The 10503-nt window shown below is 60.8% G+C and overlaps 1 protein-coding gene across 2 annotated transcripts in view; it reads right to left on the reverse strand.

Moving 5' to 3' along the window:
• Positions 1–9287, reverse strand: part of SCUBE1 (signal peptide, CUB domain and EGF like domain containing 1) — a 131553-nt gene extending 122266 nt beyond the window's left edge. For both annotated transcript variants that reach the window (XM_039463152.2, XM_039463151.2), the window contains exons 1-2: positions 9093–9287; positions 5704–5835 (exon numbers count right to left, since the gene is read on the reverse strand). In XM_039463152.2, coding sequence (XP_039319086.1) covers positions 5704–5835; positions 9093–9180 — 220 coding nt within the window. In that variant the 5' untranslated portion in view covers positions 9181–9287. The remainder of the gene's footprint in view (positions 1–5703; positions 5836–9092) is intronic.
• Positions 9288–10503: the final 1216 nt, after the last annotated feature.

Consider the following 10503-nt stretch of genomic DNA (forward strand, 5'->3'; position numbering starts at 1 on the left):
ATTACAGCATGCTGGAAAAGGCCCGAGTTGGAACTTGCAAATGGAATAAACCACTTGAATAAATGGTCTAAAAACTCAAGCACACATAGAAGGGGTGATGTGTGCTGTTGGTTCAGACTAAACAGTGATTATCGAGAGGGTCTTAGTGATTTAAACAAGCCATTGGAGGGCAGTTTGCTCCTCGTTTGGGGCCTGGTCCTGATTATAAACGAGAGCTTTTAATTAACATTAGCAGGACCCGATTCCAGCTCTAATTTGGTCCTTTTCCTTAGCAAACGTCTATGAAAACAAGGCAATTAAGGTGAAATGAGTTGAAGCATTTAAAGGGGTGAAATGTCCGTTCCTCACCCCCAGCCTGCCCCCTCCATACACAAACAGGCCTGCTTAATTCACACCAGGAGGCCAGCAAGGGCCTGACCTGAGGCTTCCGATAGGCCTGTACCCCAGGGGCCGGGTGAGCCGGGGACGCCCAGGCTTAGCGAAATGGAGAGGGAAGAGGCAAGCAGAGGTGGAAACAGCCAGCCAGTGTGAGGAATGAAAAGACGGCGAGGCTGGGACGAGGTTCGGAGGGACAGATAGCAAACAATAGCTTGCGGCCAGGCGCGGTGGCTCACGCCGATAATCCCAGCGCTTTGGGAGGCTCAGGCAGGCATCCATCACTTGAGGTCAGGAGTTCAACCAGCCTGACCAACATGGAGAAAACCTGTCTCTACTAAAAATGCAAAGAATTAGCTGGGCATGGCAGTGCGCAGCTGTGGTCCAAGCTACTCGGGAGGCTGAGGCATGAGGATCGCTTGCAACTGGGAGGTGGAGGCTGCAGTGAGCCGAGGCTGCACCGCTGAACTCCAGCCCCGGAGACCAAGTGAGAATGCGTCTCAAAAACAAACTAACTCATAATAGCTCACAACACAGGTGAGGCCTCACCTCTAAAATAAATAAAAATAGTAACAACATCACAAATACTAGTTTCCAGCCGGTCCCACTCCCAGGTCCTGTCTCCGACTAGCCCGCAGCAGCAAGGGTGGGCACCTGTGTAGAAGCCCCACCCCTGGGCTCACTGGGGATGGGGCCCAGGCCCTGCTGCCTCTCAGATGGGAGGCCTGGCTAGAGATGGACTTCCCTGGACCCAGTTTCCCCAGGTGAATGCTAACAGCCATCCACACCTGTTTCCCTCAGGCTGGCTCTCTCTGTCTCTGCTTCCTTGTCTGTAGACCCTCAGCGTCTGTGAGGTTCTGGGAGGCTTTGCTGGATCCTCCCAGCATGGACAAGGGTCATTCACTGTCCACCGACACCAGCTCTGAGCCTAGCCCTGAGGGAAGTGGCATGGGTCTTCACAGTCAAGTGTGACAGGAGCATTGAATAAGGATGCTCACAAGCGACAGCTCCTCTGTCTCAGGGACCAGAGATGGCTTCCTGGAGGAGGCGACCCCTTTCACCCAGCAAATGCCTTCTGCACCCGGTGCTGGGCCTAGTCCTGGGTTCCTGGAATGGGACCTGATAGGTCCCAGATCCGGCCTTTGAGGAGCTCACATTCCAGAAGGAGACGTGGGCCAAGCTAAGCGCAGTGTGGCCTGGGCTAAAACACAGGTGCGTGGGCCTGGGGCGGGCTGCTGAGAGGGATGGCAGCTGTCACTCACAGGGGTGCCTCAATGCCCTTTGAAGTTTCTTCCAACTCTATATAGCCATGAGTTTGCCTCAAGTAACTTGAGATTCAATCAAGAAAACACTGCTTTACCCGCAGCCCGGCTCAGAGCCTTTCCCGGCTCTCTGGGGCACTCGCCCATCTGGCTACAGCAAGCACTCTGCCAGCAGTAAGCTGACCGCAGGGGGTCCCAGACCACTCCCGGACACAGATGCTACCTGTCTGCACATGTGGAGGCCACGGCATCATCACATATGTCCACTGGCCATGAGGTAAGTTGCCCTTGAAGGTGGGGCAGAAACCATTCCCAGAATGGGGGGCAGGTGGCCTCCAGGGCTGGATTTGCTAACAGGGATTTCACAAGCAGCAAGTTTCAAGGTGACCTGGTGCAGCGGGTGACGGGCTCCGTCAGACTCACATCGGGCTTCCCACAACCCACGCTCGGGTTGTGAAAATGACAGAGTCTGTTTCGGGGACTGATTAGCTGGTGAAGACAGAGCTGACAGCTGCTGTGGGACAGCCGGTTAGAAGCAGGCAGTTTCACCCAGCCGTCAGCAGGAGAGCCCTTGGGAACCCCGGGTTTGGGGCTTACATTCTAGCTCTCCTCCATCAACTGTATGACCTTTGGCCAGTCACTTTATCTCCATTAAAAAATGGAAGGCATAGTCCCTATCTGGTAGGGCTCTTGTGAGGAGTAAATGGATGTGGAGCACGCAGGAGTGTTTGGCAGCAAATACTCAACATGTAAGTGAACAGCTGGGGAGACTGAGGCAGCCGCGTCCTAGGGGCATGCTCTGCTTATCACAGCAAAGGGCACAGTCGGTGAGATCTGCAGGACAGGGGGCTCACTGCCTCCAAAATTCCAACCCCGGCCTCGGCAGAACCACACACCAGCTCGGGACCTGCAGATGCAAGAGCCCGGGGAGGGAACGCATTTCACCTACTGCAGAAATGACTGGAGGGTGCGGTGACTGATTATTAACGTCTGCTGTGGAAGGAGGTGGTGGCACAGTTGCCATCTCCGAAGTAGGCTTAGTTGAACAAAGGGAAGTCCTCTGTGTGTTTTTCATTTGTGAACGGCACACCTGGCTGTCCACCTCTGTGGGAATATAGGTTTACGCACGTGGTTTATTTGATCAGTCCGTGAACCAGAATACCTCATTTTCCAACCATTTTAGGTTCCAGGAATTGTTGGAAAAGACCAAGTTTTCGCTCTTTTACATCTTGAACAACACGACGACATCAGCATGGTGACGATGATGATCAGATCCATCATCAATATCACCATCACCATAACCCTCATCAGCAGCAGCACAACAGCACCGTCAACATGACCATGACCACCATCAACATCACCACCGGCAACATGACCATCACCCCCTTCGCCATCATCCTCGTGATCAATGGCACCACCATCATCGCCACCACCCCAGCGGGAGCAAGCTAGTGCTTATATGCGGCATCCTGTGTGCCAGGCTATGTTCAAAGGCTTTAAATACATTAACCCATTGTATTCTCACACTCTCTCTATGAAATAAGTACTAGCACTATGCCTATTTTATAGATAAACAAACAGAGGTTAAATAATATGCCCAGGCTCTACGGGCAGGATTTGAACCCAAGCAGTCTGGCCCCAAAGTCAATGCTGACCTTAACAGAGACTGTTCACAATCTCTTCTGAGAACAGAAAGCCACTGACAGGAATAACCACCTGCAGAAACAGTGTGGAGAAACCGGGGCTCTAGTACCCACTCAGGAAAGACCTCTGGGAGCAGGGTAGGTACCTAATGCTGCCTAGCAGGCATGTGTGTGTATGTGTAAATGTGTCTTTATAAAAGTGGAGGTGTCAGGGAAGGCTTCCTGGAGGAGGCAAATCTAGAGTATGTTCAGCCTTTAGATTTAGACAGTATACAGAAAGAGGGTGAAGAGCTCCAGGCAGGTGGGAAATCTGCGCTGGGGCTCACAAACAGAACAACCTAGTGTGTGTGCATGTGTGTGTGCACGTGTGTGCCAGGACAGAGGTGTTTCAGGATGTGAAGGGTGGAAACCCAAATTTGGCTGGAGAGATAAGGAGACCCCTGCAGTTCCTGAAGCACATTCCCAAGCCTCCTCTTGTCTCATCTTCACACCCGGCAGGAAAAAACAATTTCCTTTTCTAGCAGCTGAGAACATGAAGCCCGCAGAGCCAGTGAGCCACAGAGCGGGGCTCGGGACAAGAGTCTGACTCCTAACTCAGGGATCGAGCAGAGTGGGGAGTTAAAGCTGCATTCTGAGAAATTTTAGGGAAACAGTAGGGCCTCCTAGAAAGGGGGCGGCAGGGGAGGGCCTGAGGAGGAGCCGGGCTGAGGGAGGAAGAGGCCAGGTCAGTGGCTTCAACCAGCAGAGATGGGGCGGTCGACATGGCCGTGGCTTGCCGGAACCCTTGGTCTGGGAGGCGGAGTAGCAGGTCACAAGTGGCCACACACAGCCTCGTATGCGCCACCTGAACCAGCAAGCCAGCGGCCGGCCAGCCGCCCCACCAGGCTTCTCACTCTTGGCCTCCTCTGTGTGCCTCCAGCCTGGCCTCCTTCCAGAGGTCTGTGGGTAGGTGCCAGCTCCCCGCTTTGGGTTCTGGGCCCTGAGCATGCCAGGAATACGACCCAACCAGGCATGACCCAGGACGGTGTTATTTGCCCAGCACTCAGCCTTAAATAAATGCTCAACAAACAGGAAGGATAAACAGCACCAGCAGCCCAGGGAGGTGTGGCTGCTCTCCCACAGAACCCCAGCCCCGTAAACGCCTTCCCCAGAAAGAACAGGGACCCGTCTTATGCTCACTTGCCACTTCCCTAATACAAACATCAAGCTTGGAAAAATCCAGCTGGCAGGGCCCAGGGAGAAGAAAACGAGATGTCAGAGTCATGGAGTGGGAGTCACAAGACCTGGCTCTCCGTCCTGGTCATGTCGCGGGTCACGGTGAACGTGAGGACCTTACAAAAGATGGTTTTCCTCCCTGAGCCTTGGCTCTCACCATTTATACAACGGATGCAGACACAGAGGACTGGGGTCAGTGACGCCACCCAGGGATATACGTTCATCTCAGAGCGAGCTATCTCCAGCCCCCAGATGCCCAGTCCTGCCCCGGACCCATGGGGTGAGGATGCCCATGGACAAAAGCTCCCAAGGTTCCAATGAGCTTGGAGAGTCCCGGTGCCAAACGCAGCCAGACCTGCTCTTTTCTCTCTGACTTTCAGCCTGCTAGGGAAGCAGTTTCTAACGCCAGCCAGGAGGTGTAACCAGCACCCCAGGGTAGAAAGGCTGGAAAGACAGACAGATGCACAAATCTACCAGCGTCTGTCCAAGCCCTGGAGCTTCAGACAGGAGATCATGGTTTCGAACTTGGCATCGGGGACCTGAGGGTTGGGGGTAAACCCAGGTCTTTGCACTCCACCCCCAGGTAGCCAGTCAAGGTCAGGTGCACAAAGACATCATTCAATGCTTCATTTTAATTTCTTTTTTCTTTCTTTTTTTGGAGACAGAGTCTTGCTCTGTCATCCAGGCTGAAGTGCAGTGGCACGATCTCGGCTCACTGCAACCTCTGCCTCCCGTGTTCAAGTGATTCTCCTGCCTCAGCTTCAGGAGTAGCTGAGATTACAGGCGCTCACCACCACATCCAGTTGACGTTTTTTGTATTTTTAGTAGAGACAGGGTTTTGCCATGCTGGCCAGGCTGCTCTCAAACTCTTGATCTCAGGTGATCCACCCCGCTTGGCCTCCCAAAGTGCTGGAATTACAAGCATGAGCCACTGCACCCAGTCTATTTCTTAAAAAGAATGAAAAGTTTCAAGCCCAGTCGAGAATCAGACACCCCATGACTCCAACTGCACACTTCCAGGGAAGCAGCCAGCCTTCCCGAAAAGTTCACTGCCTCCCTCCCGAGGCCGAGAGAAGCCTGTGCCGTCAGCCACCACAATGGTGGTGCTGGAGGCTCAGCCCTGGCTGGCGATGAATGGGGTGGGCATCGGCCGCTTACGGCAGCCCTGGCAGCGCCGGGCCTGGCCGGGAGGGCCGGGCTGGACTCACCTTCACACTGCCGGCCTTCCCCCTTGTAGCCTGGCTTGCAGAGGCACTTGTAGGACTTGGGCGTGTTCTGGCAGATGGCATCGATGTGGCAGTCATCCGTGCCCTCCGCGCATTCGTCCACGTCGGCTGACCCTGTGGGCAGGGGTGTGGGGGAAACGAGGTAAGGTGTGGCCCCGGCGGAGGCGGCCGATCGCGCGGGGCAAGGAAGCTCCGAAGCTCCTGCCGCTGCCTGTCCATTGATCAGTGCGCTCGCTGGCAGTAACAACGGTCACACAGGACGATCTGATGTGACGAGCGGCGACCGAAGCATCACTGGCGCAGCTCCTCCGTGGCAGGGACAAGGCTACAGAGGCCTTATTTACTGCCGCAACGACCCGGTTGAGCTGCTGTTCCACGAAAACGATGAGGAAACCGAGGCTTACAGAGCCTCCTCCAGGCGTCCCGCTCTCCACGCAAGCATCGCCCCAACCCTCCTCCTCGCTCCTCACTCGAGAATTTACCGCCAGAAGGGTCCTCGGAGGAATTTAAATCCAGCCCCTTTGGGTTTCAGATGGGGACACCGAGGCCATGCCAGGGGGCTCCCGCAGGTCACCCGAACCTGGGACCCCACCCTGCCCCTAGGCTGTGGAAATACGGGATTCGTCGTCTGCCTTCCACGGCCCCGCACCAGTGTCCGGTGGCAGGAGCGCACCCTCGGCTAGGCTGACCTGAGCCCATCCGTGGCTCTGACTTCTCCCGCCATCCTCCCTCCTCGGAAATCCACAGGCAAATCTGGTTCTCATACCCCAACTTCTAAACGCAAGTTCAGTTTAGGTTCTGAGGGCTCCCCACACTCGCCACCTCCCACCCCCAGCACCTTCAGTCTGGTATAGCTGTTGGGGCAAAATCATGCAAAATAGATTCTGTGTATCTGTTCCGTCTACACACCCCAAGCGTGTCTCTCTCTCTCTCTCTCTCTCTCACACACACACACACACAAACACAGAGTTCAGGCAGGGAGGGGACCTTCCTCTTGTCAGGCACAGTTCAGCATAGTCAGAGCCATAGCTACAATCCAGGTTAATTCCTCAGATTATAGATAAGGAAACCGAGGCCCAAGTGGGATCTGTCATGGGTCAGTAGCTCACTGGGGCAGAGAATGGACTCAGATACAGAATGAGCTTTCCTATGCGCCATGTGACTTTTAGCTCGCAGTGCATGAAATGCAGAAGGATGACAGACGGAAGGACCCAGGAGCGCAGCACAAGGAACTTTCAGCAGCAGCCATGAGGGCAGCCCCTCCAGGGGTGAGCTCAGAATGTCCCCATCTCTTCATGCCTCTGGTCTCACCTTAGCTTGTTGGGTCCCCCTGAGTGTCTACATTTCTCCCCTGGATAATATCTGGGTTTGAAATCTGCCAGTGTGGCCTATGAGATCCATGCCCCCTAGGGGTCCTCCTTCTTTGCCCCAGCCCCCAAGTCTCCTTCCCACCCCTGAAGGAAGAGAGGCATCAAACAGAAACACAACAGCATGACCGCCCTGCACACACACGGCAGGTGGTATCACTTTTCAGGGGGGCTGCATCTGCTCAGGTGGGCAGCCTGTCCTTGACAACTCCCCAGGGGAAGAGTGGAAAGGGGACCAGGAGGCAGGGACTGGAGGGGACCCAGCCAGAAACCTGGATGGCTGGTCCAGCAGGAACATCCATGAGCGCCTTCTGGGAAAGTGTCAACAGCGGGACTTCTGTGCAGGGGTGGCACTGCCTCTAGGGCTAGGAACCAGAGGTCAGAGAGGGCCCATCTCCATGCTTCTGTTTGGGAGGACTCGTGTCACCTCTAAGACAGGACCAGCAGGGGCAGCAGGCCACAGATATGGCTCTTCCCACTTCCCCGGGACCAGTGCATGGGAATGAGGGGTGGGAGTCCCCCGTGTCCCCACCCCCCATCTCCCACCTAGCCTGGTATCCTCACTGGGATGGAAACAGATGGACGTGGATGAGGGTGGGTGAAGCTGGCTCCCAATGCACCTTTAAACACTTGGGTGTTCTCGGCGCGGAGAGGGCATGGGAGTTTGAGGAGAGAGGAGGAGCGGCCACTTGTCCCCACTGGTCCTCGGCCAGCTCCGGCTCCTGTCTGGGCTGGAGACTCCCATGCAGCGTGGCCCAGACCTCCCAGCACAGGAGTCAAAGGAGCTCCCTTTGACTATGGTTTGCTTATGCTGGGGACAGTCACGGGGCTTCCACCGAGAGGGTGGTGGAGGAGACACAGGTGGTGACAGGGACACCCGGAAACAGTCACTCGGAGGTGAGGGACCCCAAAACTTGAGAGAGACACCCACAAGGGGGATGGGGCAGCAGGGCCGGGCTTCCAGGAGAGGCATTGCTGTGGAGGGGTCTCACTGGGCACGCGCGACCACCAGGAACAGACCCTAGTCACCCAAACCAGACTTCAGGGAGGCGGGAAGAGCGTGCAGAACCCCCCACCCCAACCCGTCCCCACTCCGAGCAAAGCACCGGAGGAAGCGCCTCTGATGACGCAGAGAGAATGTGACTCCAGCCGCTCGGGAAGCCCCTGAGGACAGCCAGAGAGGAGGGGACGGGTGGGACGGCGAGGGGGTCCCCGTGAAAGCCCCGGGGCTGGGCCTGTGGCCTCCGGGCCTCCCCTCCCCCTCCTGGGTCTGCTCCGGACCCTCCTCCCCGAGTCCGCCCCTGTCAGACGGTCCGTCGTCCGCGGCGTTCCAGGCCCCTGCGCCCCCCCCACTCTCTCTCCGCTGCCCCCCACCCCACGCGGTCTTTCTCCGGCGTCCGTCCGTCCCGCGTCTCCTGCTCGCTCCTCGTCGGTGGGACCGTCCCTCGTCCCTCCATTTCCTCCCTCGCGGTCCCCGGGCCGCCGCCTCCCTCCCCCGGGTCCCCTCCTCTCCCCGGCCGCGCCGGTCTTTTCTCGGGGCTCCTCCCGCGTCCTTTTGTCTCCGCTCCGTCTGCGCCGGTTCCTCTGTGGGTCCGCCGCGCACCCCGGCCCCGGCCCTCGGCCCTCGGCCCGTCCCTTCCCCGTTCGCCCCACGGCGGGTCCCCTCCGCCCGCCCCGCCCCGCGCCGCGCCGCCTCTGCGCTCGGGGTCCCCCCCGCCCCGCCCCGGTCCGCACGCCGGGCCCCGGGAGCCGCCGCCTTTCTTCCCGGCTCCCGCGCTCGCACCTCCCCTCCCGGGCCCCGGCGCGCCCGCCCCCGGCCCGCCCCGCTGGGTTCGGGAGCCCCGGCCGCCGGGCTGCGGGGAGGGGCGCCCCGGGCCGGCCCCAGAAGTTACTTTGGAAAGAGGCGGGGGGCCGCGCGGGGCGAGCTCGGGATCGGGGAGGCACCTCCGGACGGCGCCCCGGGCCCCGCGCCCCCCGCGCCCCCCAGCCGGAGCCGGGACTTACCTGCGAGCCCGCCGCCCCCCGCCAGGCGCCCGCGCGCGCCCAGGGCCAGCAGCACGCACAGGTGCCAGCGCACGGCCGCCGCGCCCATGCTCAGTGCGGGCCGGGCGGCGTGGGGCGTGCGGGGCGCGGGGACCCGACCCACCGGCCGCTCCCGCAGGCGCTGCTGCCGCTCGCGGCTCCGCCACCGCTCGGGCTCCCGGGCCGCCCCGCGGACGAGCTGACAGCGCGCGCTCATTGGCCGGCGGCGCCGGGGGGCGGGGCGTCGCGCAGGGCCGGCCAATGGGCGCCGGCCGCCGGCCCGCGCGGGGGGAGAGGGGCGCGGACGTCCCGGGGGGGAGAGGGGCGCGGACGTCCGGGGGGGGAGAGGGGCGCGGACGTCCCGGGGGGGGGAGAGGGGCGCGGACGTCCCGGGGGGGGGAGAGGGGCGCGGACGTCCCGGGGGGGGAGAGGGGCGCGGACGTCCCGGGGGGGAGAGGGGCGCGGACGTCCCGGGGGGGGGAGAGGGGCGCGGACGTCCGGGGGGGGGAGAGGGGCGCGGACGTCCGGGGGGGGAGAGGGGCGCGGACGTCCGGGGGGGGAGAGGGGCGCGGACGTCCGGGGGGGGAGAGGGGCGCGGACGTCCGGGGGGGGAGAGGGGCGCGGACGTCCCGGGGGGGGAGAGGGGCGCGGACGTCCCGGGGGGGGCGGCAGGTGGGGCGGGGTGGGGGCCGCGGGTCGCGGGGTCTCGGCCGGGCTGGAGCTGCTCGGGGGCCGCGCCCTCCCCTGCCCCGGACCCCCGACCGGGGTAGCCCGTTCCCTCCCGGCCGCGCCCTCGGGGGCGGGGGTCCCGCGAGCCGGGGGGTCCTGCGAGGTCGCCCGCCACCCGCGTGCAGGGAGGCGCGCAGAGCCGACTCGTCCGCGCCGCGGTTCGCCGGACGTTTTCTGAGCACCCACCGGGGCGGAGCGCGGGCGGACCGGGCGGGGAAACGCGTGCAGATCGCTTCCTCACTCACCGTCGGAACGAACCCACTTTTCAAAAAAATGTTTTATTTATTTTTTTATTGCATGTTAGGTTTTGGGGCACGTGTGAGGAACGTGCAGGATTGCGGCCTCGGCGCGCACGCGGCGTGTGAAGCGCTGCCCTGCTCCCCTCACCTGCCTCCGCCATTCCTCCCCGCGCCGTCCCCCCCACCTCCCTGCCCCCCCACCTCCCTGCCCCCCCACCTCCCTGCCCCCCCACCTCCCTGCCCCCCCACCTCCCTGCCCCCCCACCTCCCTGCCCCCCCGCTCTCCCCGCCGTCCCCCCACCTCCCCGCCCCCCGCCGTCCCCCCACCTCCCCGCCCCCCGCCGTCCCCCCACCTCCCCGCCCCCCGCCGTCCCCCCACCTCCCCGCCCCGCGCCGTCCCTCCCCTTCCCCCGACAGACCCCAGT

Source organism: Saimiri boliviensis, chromosome 21 (genome assembly GCF_048565385.1).
Source record: "Saimiri boliviensis isolate mSaiBol1 chromosome 21, mSaiBol1.pri, whole genome shotgun sequence".
Classification (NCBI taxonomy): domain Eukaryota; kingdom Metazoa; phylum Chordata; class Mammalia; order Primates; family Cebidae; genus Saimiri; species Saimiri boliviensis.